At 41.7% G+C, this 18531-nt stretch overlaps 2 protein-coding genes across 4 annotated transcripts in view; one reads left to right on the top strand and one right to left on the bottom strand.

Annotated features, from left to right (window-relative positions):
- LOC148904001 (uncharacterized) overlaps positions 1 to 15053 on the bottom strand; it is a 32122-nt gene extending 17069 nt beyond the window's left edge. The window contains exons 1-3 of one of the 2 annotated variants that reach the window (XM_089012487.1): positions 14958 to 15053; positions 13742 to 13932; positions 10436 to 10504 (exon numbers count right to left, since the gene is read on the bottom strand). In XM_089012487.1, coding sequence (XP_088868613.1) covers positions 10436 to 10504; positions 13742 to 13932; positions 14958 to 15034 — 337 coding nt within the window. In that variant the 5' untranslated portion in view covers positions 15035 to 15053. The remainder of the gene's footprint in view (positions 1 to 10435; positions 10505 to 13741; positions 13933 to 14957) is intronic. The other variant, XM_089012495.1, reaches the window with a different exon arrangement.
- Positions 14332 to 16549, top strand: hes4 (hes family bHLH transcription factor 4). Of its 2 annotated transcripts, none has more exons than XM_089012474.1 (4): positions 14332 to 14685; positions 14790 to 14885; positions 15000 to 15087; positions 15590 to 16549. In XM_089012474.1, exons 1-4 carry the CDS (start codon positions 14578 to 14580, stop codon positions 16159 to 16161), a joined length of 864 nt encoding a protein of 287 aa, XP_088868600.1. In that variant the 5' UTR covers positions 14332 to 14577; the 3' UTR covers positions 16162 to 16549. The 2 variants fall into 2 exon arrangements, with proteins under 2 accessions (XP_088868600.1, XP_088868594.1); XM_089012468.1 differs by having other exon boundaries at positions 14336 to 14685; positions 15587 to 16546.
- The last annotated feature ends 1982 nt before the right edge of the window (positions 16550 to 18531 follow it).

The raw sequence follows: 18531 nt of genomic DNA, 5'->3' as shown, positions 1-18531 counted from the left end.
CACACACACACACACACACACACACACACACGCACGCACACGCACGCACGCACGCACGCACACACACACATTGATTGAGCGTGGTGTGCGATTGAACCAAGAACACCCAGTTTTCCACATCCCAGCTTGTGGTTAATGATCTGCCTGTGCGGCCTGGCTATGTGACAGCAGAGGCGAGGTCTGCGGTGTTAATGAGAGAAGAGGACGGACGAGCCTCCTTCTTTCACACACATACAGCTTTTTGTCTCTGCCGCCGCCCGCCCCCCCATCATTAGCCTAATGTGTCCCTCTCCCCGCCCGACTAAAGAGGCTGGTTTGCCAGTAGGTTCACAAATGCAAATGCCAGCCGTGTGCTAATAGAGGTAAATGAAAATTAATTGATTCTCATTCAAAGGTCTTTTCACTTGCCTGTTCTCCCTTGGTGTTTTCTTAACAGGCAGACCTTGTCCCCTTAACAATACACTCTCTACCTAAAGCTTAACTGCTCCAACATATTGCATTGTGCTCCCCATGGCTACCCAGAGGTGGATAACACAATGGTGAACAAGGGAGATGGATGAGATATGTTTCTTTGTCCGCTATACTTAGCTTGTCGGATGTTCAAGACAAGCCCTCGTGGACCATCCGCCACATTTTAAGTCATCCGTGTCCACAAATGTGACATTTGGAAAGCATTAAGAGACTACCGAGAATTTTTTTGTCTCCTTGCCAGAACTTACAGGTTAGTAACTCATTGACTCTACTTAGTGTTCCATTTTAGTTCCAAAATATGGAAGAGTCAATTCAGAGTAGTTGAACTACCTAAGGACAAGAAAACTGAATTCTAATGCCATGATGCGGGCAGAAAGTTCCAGAAAAATATGCCATAAGACACAACAACAGAGGTCAAATGGCAGCCATACATAACTGAACAAGCGTCATCAATGTCTCATCACGCTTCAGCTCAGTGACCATGACAGAGTCCACGTGTGTCATTTTGCACCCATATGACCGTTGATATTGTTACAAAATGACAATAATTTCTTTGTGGCAGATGACTTGCAAACGTTTTAGCCAACAAACTTCTCACCTTACGAACCTTAAATTTGCGAGAATATAAGCTTGGCATATAAACTATTTTTCGGGAAACACACAGAACGCCACAATGGCTGGCGGACTAGTTTTCGGCGGATTAGTTTTTGGCGGACTAGTTTTCGGCGGACTAGTTTTTGGCGGACTACTTATTGGCGGACTACTTTTCGCCGGACTACTTGTCACCGGACTAGTTTTCGGCGGAAGAACACCGAACCACACGGTCGAACAGCGCCACTGTAGCTGCCGGACTACTTTTGCACAACCCCTTTCTCTGAGTGCATACGTCGTTTGTCTTCGAGAATTTGTTATCACAGATACTTTTGCTGTTATGGGACGGAAAAAGACCCCACCACAGGCCAGTGTTCAGCCGAACAAAGTTACGGTCAAGAGGAAGAAGGAGATCATCAAGAACCACGAACGAGGTGTGCGTTTGTGTGACTTAGCCCAGTACCAGTATGCTAAGTCGACCATTGCTACCATCCTTCGGAACAAAAAAGCTTATAAAGGTGCGTTTGTTGCGAAAGGTGTTTCCGTGTTGTCTAAGCAACGGTCTTGGGCAATAGAAGAGGTTGAAAAACATCTATTAATTTGGATTAACAAAAAGTATCGAGCAGGGGACAGCGTGAGTGAAGCAATTATCACCAAGAAAGCACGGCAAATTCACTCCTTATGGAATGTGACTTTGTCTCCCACCTCCTGCCACTCCATTCCATCAAGCCATCAACGACCATCACAAAGGTAAATAAAACGACTTTATTATACAGTACAGTTTATTTCTTTAATTACAATACCATAGCACATTTATTATACATAAAATAAGGTATATTTTGTGTAGTTTTAATGCTTATTTAGTAGAAAATTATGTTTTATGGGGACTTGGGAACGGATTATTCTCATTTTTATGGTCTCCTATGGGAAATTAATGTTTTGAATACACACTTTTCGCCTCACTTTCTGGGAACCAATTAAGTTTGTAAGACAAGATATCACGTATCTACCAATTCGTCGATTGTCCCTGAGCCTATACACTGTTACAGGCTCAGACAGCTTATTATTCTGTTAAATAAACGGATTTTACGATCAAAAACTTGATAGCTTCGAGCCAAATAATTTGTAGCGGTCTGATTACCCAGTTTGAACAAGCCTTATGAAATACAGAGGCTGTTTGTGAAAGTTGCACCGATGGTGTTTCTGTCACTGAAAGCACAATGACGTCCCCCATAATGTCTCATTCACATCAAAGTAAATCACATTCTCTTCTTTTAGCCAGTCGGCTAGCTTGAGATCATTCCAAAGACTATACCGTGAGAGCCGAGCGCCAATCAGGGTAACAAGCACAAACTGGGGGGTGGGGTGGGGGGCTTATAATACGCTATATGCTCACACGTACAAAACATGACAGGTTTCGGAGTCTCAAACCAATCAAAGCTAATAAAACCAACAAAGCTGGGCGTGTTTGTGAAAGAAAAAAAAAGGAGAGATGGCCCTTCAAGAGCAAGTCGTGAAAAGAGCGCCATTTGCTAAGCTATCATTCATTGCGCAATGGCTCCCATGCCTGTACAGGCAGGGTCCCAGCGCCACACACTTGTTGTCATTGTGACACGCTGGCAGAGTGAAGCCTCTGTAGTCTCGGGATCAATTGAGAGCCTGACAACACCACACTGAACCAGGGTGCCATTTGTTCGGGACCACCACCCCCAATCCACCCCCGCATCGAACCCCCCTTCCCTCCCCATCTGTCAGAAGCCCTCCGAGGCACTTTTTGTGTCCTTCGCGGACATGTGAATGTAAGTGGGTGGGAAAGCGGAGGTTAATCAAGATTTGGATGTGGATGTGGGTGGGAGGAGGGTCGGGGGTACACATATGAGAAATTGAATGTGCGCTAAGTCATTATGTTGATTTCCTTTTTTTCTTTCTCTACACAAGACATTGAAAGAATACTTTCCTTAACGCTTCTTTCTCCTCAGCCGGACAATCTTATACCTCCTGTGTTGCCCATTTTTGTGCCTAGAGGGACAGATTTATGGGAATCGGGTCAATTAACGAAGACTTGGCGCTGGTAAGGGGGGAGAGAGGGTGTAAGGGTGATGGTATTTCAGAACTGTGGTCATCCCACGTGTTCCAAGCAAACTTCGGCGGCTCCCAAAAACCCAGCATATTACTCACCATTACCTTCATTGCGCCTAATTCCTCCGCTGCACTGACTAGGGGCAAATTTATAGCCCACCATTTCTGACACTTTTTAGGCAAGAGATACGAACACACCCAAAATCTCATTGTGAAATGTGATCACTTTTACGCCCTGGTGCTTTCTACTATCTTTGTGACTGGTTTATTTCCTGTATATGATAGCTGTCTATTTTAAGTGGTTTGTTATGGATTCAGCTGTTGTTAAAGCACAATGTAAATCGCTATGTATTGTATTGTATTGTATTGTATTGTATTGTATTGTATTGTATTGTATTGTATTGTATTGTATTGTCCTTTCCAAACATGACCATGAATGCACGGAAATAAAATGATCCGAAATTGGGTTTTTTTTTTTGGAACAGGTGGTCCAATTTTGTTATTTTATTAAAGAATGCATTTTTTTCCCATCAGCTTTGTGATGATTTTGTTCCATTATAATGTTTGTGAACTGCAATTCAATACTTTTAGTGTTTTGCGGCATTAACATCAGATTATGAACCATCTCCAAACTTTGAATAGGTTGTGTCAAACTTTGTCTGATTATATGATTTTCCAGGAAGGCGTATTAGTTAATCATTTTATAGAAAGAGCCAATGGAAAATCAATCACTCTTTTTACTTTCATCAGTTATAGTAAAGTAGTATAAGCTATCTGCTGCAATGCTCCATCCGGGCCATTTTTGCATCTTGCAGCCACACCTGCAAAGTCTTAAAGTGCACACTTGGGCATGTCTGCGCTATTGATGATTCACAAACCACAGAACAACTATTTGTTCTTCTCCTCTCAGGCTCAATTCACGAGTCGGTGGCGCTCAAAACAAACCGTTTCCTGCTGACCGCCGCCTTAGATGGGGGGGTTCATGTTGGTTCTAGCTCACAAAGAGACAGGTGGTGAACTTTGAGCTGCGATACTGACCCCACTCTTTTCCAGGGGTTACGTGGAGAAACAGATGTGCCTCAACTTTACTCATGGACAACAGAATGAGGCCCACTTGTCAAAGAATTCTGTTTTCCCACTCGTGTGGGTAAAAGTGAATTTCAAAGTAGAGGTGGGTCGAATTGGGATCCGGCATTCTGGTTCTGTCAGTAATTGGTGCACGCTTTTCCATCGCCAAACCAAAATACAAAAGTGGAATTATCTCGTGGTGAATAAAATGTTTCATGCGGATGAATGCCTTTGTTCCACCAGTAGGTGGCACTCTTGGCTGTCAGTTCTTGTTTCGTGAGCCACGGTGTGGGAATGAATGGCATCGCCAGCCATTGAACCTACTTGATGCAGAAAACATTTCAGTCATTTATGTCATCGTGTGTCAACATGGACATTTGTGTTTTGCTTCAGGCGAAGAACGAAGACTACTGTATACAACTATTTACATGACTACGCAATGCCACCAATTCACCTTTTTTAAAATTCATATTCAAAAGAACCGAATTAACTAGGCTAAATTTTTGCACAGCTCACAAGGATCCTGGTAACCTCGAGCGTTGTATCGACACTACACAAGGTTAGCATTCTTTTCTGCTAAATATAGATGCTCAACAAAACCAGATTAATTTTAGCCCAAAATAGGCCCTACTAGGAATAAACACAAACATGTTGGCCTAAATAAATAAATAAATAAATATGCAAACAAACAGATGAAGAAGAAATAAATACATAAATAAAATCAGAACTGGCTCGTTTTTGGAATGTTTATGAACGTTTATGAATATATAGTAATAGGATGAGTTGCTACCATTATATAAGATAATGTCATTGTGATCCAAATTTATGTGCGCTCACATATTCTAATGTGTAATTTTTCACAACACATATTTTTTTGGGTTATAGTTAATATTTTTTTGGTCTATCTGTACATATGAGGAATCAAAATGTGCAATAAATAAATAAATAAATAAATAAGCAAACTGACAGATAAATAAACAAACAATAAATAAATAAACTCATAATAAATATAAATACATACATACATATATTCAGAACCGGCCTGTTTTTGGAACGTTTATTAACAATATATCGGAATAGGATGAGTTTGCTGCCATTGTAAGAGAATGTCATTGTGATCCCATTTTTCTGGTAACGTTTGATTATTTTGAAGGAATTCTTGAAGCCTTTATTTTGTCCAACAAAGTGTGAATTTGTAATATTGGTTGCCTAGGCTATGGCTGCAAATGTTTAACATGCCATTGAAATACCAAGCAGCACTTCCAACGGCTCCTGTCTAATGAGTGCTGATCCTGCTCATAATTAAAAACATCACAAGACTGGAAAGTCAGGAGAGGGACAATGGCTGAGAAAGGTAATAACGGGCAATTTAAATCACCCCAAATGGGACACATGCTTGGACATAGGGGAGACCTTTTCTTTTGCCTTTCAGTCACTATCCCAAAATATAAGATCCCAGAGCGGCATCTTTCTCCCAGCAGGCTGCTGGGACTATAAGGTGAGCATCCTCAGCGTGAACCCTCTTCGTTTTTTTTCCAAGGCCAGAAAAGTCATAAATGTCTTGTTCCTATCGTGTGGGAACCCATCTAGGACATTGTCCGCGTAACTCTGCCCACCAGTAGCCAATAAGTGGAACATGATCTCCTATCGAGCAGCGGTCTAGCATTCCTGACATTTCAGAGTCGTCTGTCTGCCATCGGGTCGCAAGAGAAGGCATTAAACAACAAGATAACTTGCTGTGTACCCTTTGCCCGGCGGGTCTGTCTCCGCACTGGAATGCCATTGTTTTGAGTGGACAACCAAGCAACATCTGAATAACTAACTGTAGAGACATTAAACAACATGACAGTAATGACGGGATACCCCAAAATTGGAAAACTATAGTATATCAAGAAATTGACGAGAAAAAAAAAATACACTAATCAGTTCCAAGTACCCCAAAAGTAATAATAATAATAATAATACATTTCATTTCTAAGCGCCTTTCAAAAATCTCACGGTCACTTTACAGTCACGGGATAGGTTTTTCTATGGATGAGCAGCGGCAGCCACACGCGCCAGCGTTCACTCAACCCAGAATAATTTAAATAGTTAGAAAGCTAGCTAGCTAGCTAATAGACAGCTAATAGATAGCTCGCTAGATAGCCAGCCAGATAGCTAACATATAGCAAATAGAGAGCAAATAGCTAGCTAGCTAGCTAGGTTAGCCAGCTAGATAGCCAGTCAGATAGCATTTAGCATCAGTTAGCATGTCACCGCGTACTAAAAAAACTAAAAGTCATGAACTGAAACACAAAAGGGGTGTTCCATCCTAATGAAAGGCATTTTTAATATAGTGGTAACGTTATCTGATTCAGGTCTGGAGGGCAAAATATCATAACTATTTCTTCAACATCACAATTCCAAACTAAAGCAATAATAAATATGTGAAAAGTGCGAAGTTGCATACGACTTTACTAAAGTGAGCAAAAACAAATACAATTGAATGGCTCAAAGCAGTCATTATACTACCGGAGACCAATTTTCACACGTGGCCAATAAAGAGGATTCTGTTTCCGATTCTAAATGTATTGGTTTGTCCAGATTTAATAAACATTTCCATCGATTACACACTTGAATTGCATATTCTGAATTGATTAGTTACAGCTTTAGTTGCTGCTATAAACAATCCAATCTCTTTCATTACCTCTTCATGCTTTGAGATGAAGAGAAAGTTGAAAGGAGACTTTAACTCTTACTTGGGAGGTCATAAAAAAATAAAGTGTAAAAAGAATAACGGCATGTATTGTCGCCTGTACGACCCCAGGGTCCAGTGTTTTACCGCTCTGAGTTTAAAGTCTCGTTACTGATGGATTATTAGATTTAATCTCGTAAAGTAGCGTAGCGTTGCAATCACCCTGAAGGCTTCTGGGAGTCTTCCGAAACAGTAGGGGGATTCTGCGGTGGCCATATGTTGTCTCCCGCTCGTCAGGGGTCTTGGGGGTGGGGTGGGTTGGAAAACAAGTGAAGTCCTTTCAAACATCACCTGAGGCATTTTGCTGGCAGGTAGGGCCTCCGCTAAAAGTTTCATGCATTGCAAAATGGCAGAGACGTTGGTGATGGAGTACCGGGTCACCTGCGGTGTGCATACAGAACCGGGGTGGGGGGCGGGGGGCGGGGGGGTGACTTGCCTCAGGGCTTGTGGTGGCTGCTTAGCTGTGAAGCATTGAGGTGCGTTGGGAGATCATTTTTGAACTATGGGATGCAGGTGGAGTGTGCTGAGTCAGCACGTCACTTTTACACCCTTAAAAATCGCTTTAAATGACTTCTACTGAGCGTATTTTACAAAGATTCCACCGCATATAGCTATAATTTACATTTTAAGACTCGCGCTGAATATTCACGAAGTCTTGTTTTTGAGTTGGTGACGATTCCTGACGTCACGTCACGGAGGGAACGCCCCTGACCGAGAAAGCGACACACAATGCATTTTGCAGTACTTTGTCTGCTCTGAACACTTCGTGTTGATCCGTGTTAATGGCGAAATTAGAAAGAAAACACATAAATAACGCGATGGTGAATCATTGTGTGTAGCACCAAGACAACTATTTGATATTCGCTGACACAAATTCCCAGCAGACATATCAGCCCATTTCCAACGGAGCTTTGGCCATCTTCTGCATTTTCTGGGTGCTACATTTCTGTCCAGACTAACTTCTTTAATCGATTGCAAACATTTATGCTTTCCTCTTCATAATCTGATTATGGTCAAAAACTGAAGTTTTACAATGGCTTCAAATTCGGAGAAGATGCTGTCTTGTTACTCATCCAGTTATGAATATGATTCAAATAGTTCTGAATAGCCAATTCACACCAATGATGAAATGTTTTAAACTTTTGGGTCTTTTTAAAGCTTGGTGGCCCTTACTTTTTTTTTTTTTTTTTTGCATGTGTTGAGTCTCCTGCAGTGCTGGTCATTCGGAATGGATTGCCCTGCGTCAGTGGGTTCAAGGGGATGCCATTAAGGTCTTTTTGTCACCCGTGAGTGAGGTCATCTCTCTTTTCCACTGCCCAAAGAATGTTCATGGCTTCCATTTTTTTCGTATGATGTTGTTTAGGCGCCGCAAACAAAAGTGCAAAGCTTTGAATTATTCAGGAAAAGGAATAAAGGTTTAATTTGCATTGATTTTTTTTAGCTCAACAACAAAGAGTGTCTTTTATTATCAAAAAAAATGAAAGGGAAAGCATTTCTTCCACCCGAAAGGGAAAAAAATGTGCATAGAACCAACAATGGTCTTATTTAATACATTTAATAAGACCATTGTGGTGGGAAATGACTATCTTTGTGCGTTTTGCAAATGGAGGTATTAGAGGATTTTCCACTTAAGAGTTCTGGTCAATGCTACTTTTGTGAACAATTTTGGTCCTTGTGACAAAACTAATCGTCATTGTAAATGTGCATTATATGTGCATATATAAATATATAAATGTGCATATATAAATGTGCATTATTTTTATCATATCCTCTACGCATGAAAAAACAAATCCGCTGGTAAAAATATATCAATCGATAATAATATTTAATGAATACAATCGCCAAATTTAATAATACTTTATATAGTATTATTTCGTTGAAAATTATATTTGGAGACCTGGGAACGGATTATTATCATTTTAATGGTTTCCTATGGGAAATTAACTTTTGGGATACACACTTTTCACCTTACACACTCTGTCTGGGAACCAATTAAGTTCGCAAGCCAAGGCCCCACTGTAATAGTATAATCTGAGACCAAAGAATAGTCTCATCAGTGGGTAGGCAGGGTGATCAAAATTGAATGGGCGTTTCGCAAGTGCACATCCTCATGCAAACAGAAATTAAAAACAACTTAACAAGTTGCGCTGGCTTCCAAACAAACGATACGGATTGATTTAGCCTTGTACTTGACTATACAAATCTCCGAAGTCTTATCTGAGAATCGAATTAGGGGTTCCACTCATTTGCAGAATTTGATTTTGGGAGTTCCAGCGCCTTGTGTTGACCTAATCTTTCGCCATTCACGCCGCAACAAGTGGAAATGTCCAAATGTGTCAGCGCACAACTTTAAAGGCATTTTCCCCTTGTATTGCAGTCTAGTGACCCATTCTAAATAACCTATATCATTGGGGATCTGCGCTTTATAAAGGAGTCCATTGGGGGTTGTTGAAAGGTTTTTTTTTTTTGAAGAGTGCCGACTTGGATAAAAAGTGCAAAGAGGAGGATAAAAGGGAAAGTATAGGAGATGTCAGGAGGCCTTTGGAAGGAAAACAAACTGCACTGAGCAATGTGAGTTGACTTAATCTGATTAGGCTAACCTCATCAACAACCTACTTAAAAGGGAGAAGAAAGACTTGAATTGGGGCGAGAAGCAAGAGAAAAGGCTCTCTCTCTGTATTCAGAAAGCCAAAGGGGCTGTGTGAATACAGCACATTGTACAGCGCATGCTGGTTTGCAGATGGCAAAATGACAAGAAGTATTTTTGAAAAGTGAGGCAAATATAATTGATGACATGTTTTTTTTTGTCAATCTACCCCATTTTTGCACGTATAAAAACAAAGTCATTTGTGGTTCATCACTACAAACATTCCCACATTCTTCAAATGCAATCTTTATCGAAGAAACGTTGCCTACACATTAAAAGAGAAAACTTGCTGTTTTAACACCGACGTCGACTCACGACGACTGCTACAATGTGTCCTTTTTTCGGTCAGGGGCGTTCCTTCAGTGACGTAACGTGAGGACTCGTCACCAACTCAAAAACAAGACTTCCGGAATATTCAGCGCGAGTCTTAAAACGTAAAATATAGCTATATGCAGTGGAATCTTTGTAAAATACGCTCAGTAGAAGTCATTTGAAGCCATTTTACAAATTATGGACACAACTTATCCAGAGACGTCGGTTGTCCTTTAAGATGCAGGAAATCACTGAACCTCAGAGCGGTTCACCACAAACACAGCACATATACACAACAGACTACCCACAATATGGATTTCAAGGACCGGCCTTTAAGGTGTGATGGATAAATACAACAAATAGGATGTATGAAAGCAGTGGTATTTGTCCAAACATAGTTATACATGCAAATCCTGACAGAGGAATATTCTATCTGGCTGCAACACTCTCTGGTCCCCTTGGTAACGTTTAAGTGTCTTCAAAATAAGATACAGTACACCGTGAATACAAAGTAATAGAAAAATAGGACTCACTGGGCTTGGTGAGTTGGATTCTCCGATTGAAATAAATCCGTATTTGAGGTAGGACTTCTGATACTTTCTCTTAAACGTAGAAGAAGAAGAAGAAGAAGAAGAAGAAGAAGAAGAAGAAGAAGAAGAAGAAGAAGAAGAAGAAGAAGAAGAAGAAGAAGAAGAAGAAGAAGAAGAAGAAGAAGAAGAAGAAGAAGAATACATTTTATTTCAAGCGCCTTTCAAAGCTCTCAAGGACACTTTACAGTCCCAGACAAGCATAGATACAATAATAAATAAAATACAATTATAAATAGACTAAAATAAATAACATACAATTATAAATAGAAACAACAGATAGAGCTACACAGTAAATGCAATTTTAAATAGGTGGGTTTTGACATGGGATTTGAAGGTGGGAAGAGAATCGATGTTATGAATGTTGGGAGGAAGTGAGTTCCAGAGTTTGGGGGCAGAGCAGCTGAAAGCTCTGTCCCCCATCTTGCTGAGACGGCGGGCGGGGGGTGGGGGCACACAGAGGTGGAGGGAGGAAGAGGATCTGAGGGAACGAGACGGAATAGAAATTTGAAGATAGGTATGGGCGGGGGCAAGGTTATGGATAGCGTTCTGGACTAGTTGAAGTCAGCTCTTCTTTGAGTGGAATGTTTTGCATTGAGTGATACCTAAAGGGGAAAGACAGGTTGAATTTATTCATTTAGTTTACTCAACAAGGTTTTATTTTTGTAAGCTACTTTGCCACTGGGGACGAATAAAATATCCACAGTGTTCATTGACAACCAAAAGGAGCATTTATATCTGCTTTGGTTGCGAGAAACATCAGTGAAGTCCTAATTGGGGACTGTGTACAGAGATTGCCCAGATGAAACCATGCTAACACAGGTTTGAATTGACTCCCTTTCTGCATTCTGCAGATGGATTCCAAGAGGTACACGGGCTCATTGTGTAAGAACAAATTAAGCAGGCGGCAGTGAAAAGGAGATGCTGAGCACAGAGCGGCTCGGGACAACAGACGGCTGAAGTCTGCTAAATCTGCAAACACTGCTTCTCCCCAGACATCATCTCTATTGCTTGCAAGACTGAGTCAAAAAGTAAGTACTTTTGGCTCTGTTCCCGTGAATGTTGACGTAATTTCTATTGTCTTCATTCCTCAGCAAAGCCATGTCACCTGATGTCAGAATATCAGCTTTCATGATGTTCGGACGACAGAGTCACCCCATAAGCGTCCTTGTCCTCGAATGAGAATTCCTCCAGTCTTTGTTTGCCTACTGCCGGTGGACCCTTTGATATGCGCAAGTGAAGAAGGGGCGGATATGGTTTGAAATAGTAAGAGTGGTCCGACTCGTTCGAGTTCAACAGGTGCGACTCCACCTCGACAAAATTATTCAACCCCAAAGCCTGTTAACTCCGGTGTGGGGTTGGACAGTTGTGTAATATTTGCCGAGCTCTGTAGAATTAGATCTGCATCATTTGGGAGCGATCCAAAAGCAAATAAAGCAAACGTACAAAAGTAAGTGAAAGCACACACAGCTGGCCCTTGAGACTCAGGATCCTGGGTAAACAAGTGTCCAGCATGCCTCAGCACAGATCAGCCTTGGGGGCACACGAACCAGCAAACAATGGTTTCCCCACTCCACTATGGCGAGGCTTAGCAAAATTTTATTACAATCGGCTCCTTTCAATAGACTGCCGACCGAAAGAGGATCACTGAATTTTGTCATTGGTCATAAGATTGTCATAAGATTACTCAGACATCGATGCTTTCACAGAGTCCGTAATTCTCCCTTTGTAGGAGAATATCCTCTGAATTAACATGGGAATGTATTCTTCTGTGTCTGCTACTTTTCATTTTGTGCTTTATTTCATCATTCTTTCAATTTGTGGTAACATTTTGTTGAAAGAACCACCTGTGTACTATCCACCTGTTACGGTCTTTTGACGATAAGCACGAACAAAAATTCAAGGACGAATCACCCTATGGTTAAATTTCTTATGTGAAGCACATTGAGTTACCCTGCTTATTTGAGTAGTTTTACTTTATTTGAATGTTATTGTGCCGATGACCATTTTATATTTGAGTTAGTAGTGTGTGTGTGGGGGTTACTTCCGGGTTTAGTAAAGCTGGCGCGTCTGGCTGCCACTGCTCACATGCAGAAAAACTTATCCTGTGACCTGTCCTTGAGAGCTTTGAAAGGCGCTTGTAAATATAATGTATTATTATTATTATTATTAGTAGTAGTAGTAGTAGTAGTAGTAGTAGTAGTAGTAGTAGTAGTAGTAGTAGTAGTAGTAGTAGTAGGTAGTCCTTCAATGTGACATTTTTATGCTCTATATTATGTAACATTTACAAGGGGGAAATCTGCTGTTCTATTGCCTACGGACATATGGTTCTATTTCATGAATATCAATTTTCCCCCATTATTTTGTGCATAATAATACAAATCAAAATGCCCCTGTAATCCACTTTACATTTGACATTTGTGCATTTTAGTGATTGTACGCAAGTCGTTTGGCCTGCTAAAGGGCGTAAAAGGAGGCGATTGGTTTCGGGCAGCCCTTTGTGCTTAGACTGAATACAGATGCTCCTTTTTGTGGTAATATGTATACTGTACACACACAGACATCCATCACGCACGACACGAACACGCATGTGTTGAAATAAACGAGTTAAAATATGATCAACTATTTAATCACAGACCGTAGTATATCCAGAGTGCAGGGAATTTTTTGTTTGTTTGTTTGTTTGTTTGTTTAGTTGGTTGGTTTAAACAGTGGCCACTTTATCTTCAGACTTGCAATATTGATTGAAATCGGGTTTACAAAATGAACGCTAGGTGGCAACCTTTTCCGTTGTCAAACGACGGATGACCATTGGCCATGTGGAAATTGTTTTTTAATCATCAAATGGACAGACAGACAGACAGACAGACAGTTAGATAGATAGATAGATAGATAGATAGATAGATAGATAGATAGATAGATAGATAGATAGATAGATAGATAGATAGATAGATAGATAGATAGATAGATAGATAGATAGATAGATAGATAGATAGATAAAACATAGAGGAGAATTCATGTCACAGGATGTCACAGTTACTGAACTTTACGTACTTTACGACCATCGTGTCTTTCTCGTATATTTCTTCACTACTGTATGTCTTAAATGGGATGTGTGTAGAATTACATTTAGCACACCCTGTTTTGGATACAGCTCAATATTCATTATTTTATTTATTATGTGTAGTCTTGTGAGGTCTGAGGAGCAGATTTTAATCTGACATTATTGGCACGCGGAAAAATGTGACCCACCTCTCCACCCTCCTTCCTGGCGGTCTGAGCTGCTCCCGCGTCGAAATGATTGACACGGAGCCGTTTCGGCAGCCAATAGGAGATGAAGCGTCATATTTGCATAAAGCAGACGCGAGCCATTGGCTGAACTGCGTGCTCCGGCAAAAAGTCCCTCGCGTGCCATGATCCCGCAGGCGGCGCACCTCCGGAAGCTGCCATAAAAATAGATTTTTTTTTTTAACCTGAATCTTGCTCACGTTTACTTATCTTCAATGTTCTTACGCCAGGAAGTTGACAACAATGAAAACATGTCACAATGTCTACTCGGTTGTGTTAGCAAAACAGACGCCCTTTTGCTCTTCTTTTTCACGAGCACCGACTAAAATTGGAAGCAAACATCCAAGCGCATTCCCCCCGCTTTTGACCAGCACCCGACCCAGCCGGCCGCTCGGCCGCCTTTGTTGTTCTTCCCGGCGGGCTGATTGAGCAGCGCGTGACTGACGGCTCGCGGGGTGTTGGCCAATCAGCGTCTGGGCTCGCGCCCACTTGGCGGGAAGGCGCTGCCATTGGCTGAAGCGAGTGTGGGAAAGAATGTCGAGAAGCGTTCACACGATGTGGGAGCACGCGCGCTGCTATAAGTTCGTCCGTGGCGCGTGTCGCCTGCAGAATCGAGACACTGCCACTCGCGTTTTGCCGGTGATCCAACATTGACGACCAGAGGATACCTTTTCTCCCTCCCCTTTTTTTTCAACAAGGCTGTTCGCTGGACGAACGTCGTTAAAACAAGGAGCCCTGTCGTCCACATCTGTTTCTAACGGGATTTATCGACCTAATTAATTTTCCATAACTGATTAACGATGCCCGCTGACACCATGGAGAAGCAGACGGGGTCACCGATGGCTGGTTCCCCCGCAAACGGCTCACACACCCCGGACAAACCGAAAAATGCCAGCGAGCACAGAAAGGTCAGTGACGTTTCATGTCAATTCCATTTATGATGGACAATAAGACGAGCTTTGTCGAAGATCAATAACTGACTAAACAATGTCGCTATTTTCATTCCTTGCAGTCATCCAAACCCATAATGGAAAAACGACGAAGAGCAAGAATCAACGAAAGCCTCGGTCAGCTTAAGACACTCATTCTAGACGCACTCAAGAAAGATGTAAGTCCACTTTGGCATTTTCATCATGAAGCAATCTGTGGTTCTTTTGAAACCAAAACAAAGCATCGTTACCTCATACGACTGTCATAAAACTTGACCTGCACTCTCCCGCAGAGCTCCAGACACTCCAAACTGGAGAAGGCAGACATCCTGGAGATGACAGTCAAGCACCTGAGGAACCTGCAGAGGATCCAGATGAGTGGTAAGTTGAGTTTGACGTAACTTTTATTGAGCCGAATGTCTACATGAGAGATCAGACCAAATTCACTTAAACATTGTGCATAACAAAGCAATGATTCCGTTTTTGTGTGATGGTAGTGGAAGAGCTTTTTTTAAATTCGCATTTTATATTTATATGTGGAGATTAACAATGCCATAGTGTATTTCATATTGTAATGAATAAGAAAGTGTTTCATATCCAACCGCTGTCAAGAATCATTCTTTAAAAGAGGAATGTGAATAAGAAAATCTTGTTGTCTTCTCATTCTTATTGTTCAGGTTAGATTCTATGTTTTTCTAAATTATGTCCCATATGTGACTTAAACAACTATATAAAAATAATTACAATAAAAAAAATCATAAAACTAGAAGTGCCGCCATTGCGCCACCTGACAAAGTTAATTGTGATCCAGTAGCATTTAAAATGAACATGCAGGAAGAAGGCACCGCTAATGTCAGCGTTCCTCCTCCTTCTTCTCCAGCAGCCGCTCTCTCACCTGACGCCACCGTGCTGAGCAAATACAGAGCCGGATTCAACGAGTGCATGAATGAAGTCACGCGCTTCTTGTCCACTTCGGAGGGGGTGAACGTGGAGGTGAGGTCCAGGCTGCTGACTCACCTATCCGGCTGCATGAGCCAGATGATGGCCATCAACTACTCGCAGCAGACGCCGTCCCAGCAAAGTCACATCGCCCAACCCCTACACGTCCAATTGCCGTCCACCCTTCCCATCAGCCCCGCTGCCGGCATGGCCTCCAAAGTCAACCCGTCCGAGGTGGCTTCCCCCAAGGTTTTCGGCGGCTTCCAGCTCGTTCCGGCGTCCGACGGACAGTTTGCTTTCCTGATTCCCAACCCGGCCTTTGCAGCGTCCACAGCCCCGATGATCCCTTTGTATGCGAACGCCGGGCTACCCTTGGCGGTCAACGGGCCCTCGGCAGGCACCGCGGCGTCGCCGGTACACGGCATGACTTCCTTCTCCGGGGGATCTCAGGCGGTAAGCCCGGTAGGAGTGAGTCCCGGTCCGGACAGTGGCGAACCCGTGTGGCGGCCTTGGTAGCGAGCGGCTCTCTTTCCGGCGGGGGAACGCTAACACGGAAACGTGGGACTGGCGCTGTTCAACGTTTTAGTTCTGACCTGCAGCTGTTACGAGGATCTAACCTGTGACTTTTCCGTTGAAAAAGTTTGTTTCGTTTTATGAAACAGAAGCCTTGAATGGAACATTATCATTTATGACCAATTCCAGTCGGAACTTGGTTATAAAAACCCGTACATGAAAAGGTGTTGATTTATAGGATTTTTTGCTATAAAGTACTTTTTATAAAAAAAAAAAGGTTTAGTTTTGTACAGAGTTGTTCTTGATTGCTACACCAAAGCTGTTTTATATTGTTTTTCTTGTTTGTTAAAGAAAACAAAACTGGTGATCTGCCAGTGTTTGAATAAATAATATTGAAAAATACAGGATTTGGTGTGAAGTCCATTTTTAAACCACTTCCAATCAATGTCATTGACCTGCTAGAAGCATATACACTCAATGATGTATAAATATGTCAAAAAGTGAAAGTTACAATGAAGATTTTTTATTCTTGATGAATACATCTGTGTAAGCTCTAGTCGTCCAGGAGTGGTCCATCGATGAAAAGGTTTCTTCGGCCGTCATCTGTATTTCTTTGAAGGTGTCGGACGTTTCGTTTCTTATCCAAGATGTTTCTTCAGCGAACTATAGTCTTACTGGTAGTTTCGGCCCTATATATATCCCTACTGTCCAGACGTGGCGGTGCCAGACTCTACTATGATAGGTCCCTGCTCTCAGGTTGGGGGGAGCAGAGGACTACTCCCTGCGGCTCCACTGATTGCTTCTATTGTCCTGACTGACGACTGGCCTGATTGCTCTATTTGTCCTGGTATCACCTCATCAGCATAACTAAGCCTATGTTGCCTAAGCAGTCTGTTGTACGAACGATCCAAATTGAACCTCACACCACCATGTCGATTTTGTGAAGGATTTCGCTGTTTTATGAAAATCGCTTCTTTTACTCCCCTTTCAAACATCTACGTTCTTTCGCTAAGATTTTATCCTCATTGTCGTCAAATGAGTGGTTTCTAGCTTTTAGGTTGATTTTTCTTGATGAATTTTGCGTGCAAAATGAACTGGGAAAATTTGAGTCTTGGGGTGATCACTCAAAGTGGATCAAATGAGTTTTTTTTTTACTTCCTGTAAACTCCTATTTTAAATGTATGTACTGTAATTGACTGTTAATTATTCAAATCCACTCCCCTCCAAGGGGGCTATACACAAAATTTGACTGGGCAATCTGATGGAATTTTTGCCAAGCAGCTCCATAAAATGGTCAAACTTGACTTTAGACCAGGGGTGATTCCAGGATTATTTTTTTCCTCCTAAAAAGGGACTTGACTGAGACACTGTGAGGCTGAGAATTGTAAACAAAGGTGTGTCCACAATTGGAACAACCACATTTGGACTTCAAAGTCTTGAAAAATTAGACTTTACTGTTTATATTTTTTGCTACATTTATCTATTAAAAAATGATAATCATAATATTTGTAAAGTCTGAATAAAGGAGTGCAAGTGTGTTCATTTGAGGCGCAGCTCACTGTAACCACAGCAAAGGGACACGCAGGTAACACGGTTGCGATTGTGGACCAATGTTAGCTTTTGCTCAGAAGCTGTTTAGCTAGCTATTAATGCTGACCAAGTTCAAAAACCTGCTTATGTCAACGAGTAAAAACCCCAAAACAAAAAAAACATGTCTTAATCTGATCATATGGTCACATGACGCAGAGAAAGGGTCTCAGTTATTTTTTTGCTGTGGGCCACATTGTAGTTATGGTTTCCTCTCGGGGGGCCATTAATGAATTTGGGAAAGCCGTTAAAACGTTTCATCCTCTCCACATATTACATACAGAATGCAGAAAAAAATGATCAATAACTAGTTTTCAAATTTGACGTAAAAATGATGACTGTTAGTGTGGTTTACATATGACAATTTGAAATTTTGGTTTGGGCCGAATAAAAATGTTGTGGCCGGCCAGATTTGGCCCCCGGGCCTCGACTTTGACACCTGTGACATAGAATGAAACATCCAATCAAGGCGTTAAAAATATTCTAAAATAGTAAATCGGAAAGCCATAATTTTGGGAAACTGGATCATGCATTTCGCAACTTTCCTCTACTTCAATCGTGCTAAATGATTTTAAATATATTAAATGGGATCTAAAAAGTCCTTCAATTTTGGAACTATGCTAATTCAAATATATTAGAATATCAAATAAAATGCCTGAGTGATGGTGTAGCGCCATCCTTTGTTTACACTGCAGTTCCCCTCCCTTCCGTAAAATGCGCTCCAAATCCGGGATATATTTATGAGTGGTGGGCTGGTGGCGTGGTGCTTGCCGTGTGTCAGCCACC

This window comes from Hippocampus bargibanti, linkage group LG01, assembly GCF_051943395.1.
Source record: "Hippocampus bargibanti isolate YZ-2025 linkage group LG01, ASM5194339v1, whole genome shotgun sequence".
NCBI lineage: Eukaryota > Metazoa > Chordata > Actinopteri > Syngnathiformes > Syngnathidae > Hippocampus > Hippocampus bargibanti.
The sequence above is the reverse complement of the archived record's forward strand: the minus strand, read 5'-3'. Positions and strand labels throughout refer to the sequence as shown.

Excerpts from the sequence above, each read along its gene's own strand:
- hes4 (XM_089012468.1), top strand. The coding sequence starts at position 14,578 with ATGCCCGCTGACACCATGGAGAAGCAGACGGGGTCACCGATGGCTGGT. Across the intron at positions 14,686-14,789 it reads ATGCCAGCGAGCACAGAAAG|TCATCCAAACCCATAATGGA; the intron begins GTCAGTGACGTT and ends CATTCCTTGCAG. Across the intron at positions 14,886-14,999 it reads TAGACGCACTCAAGAAAGAT|AGCTCCAGACACTCCAAACT; the intron begins GTAAGTCCACTT and ends ACTCTCCCGCAG.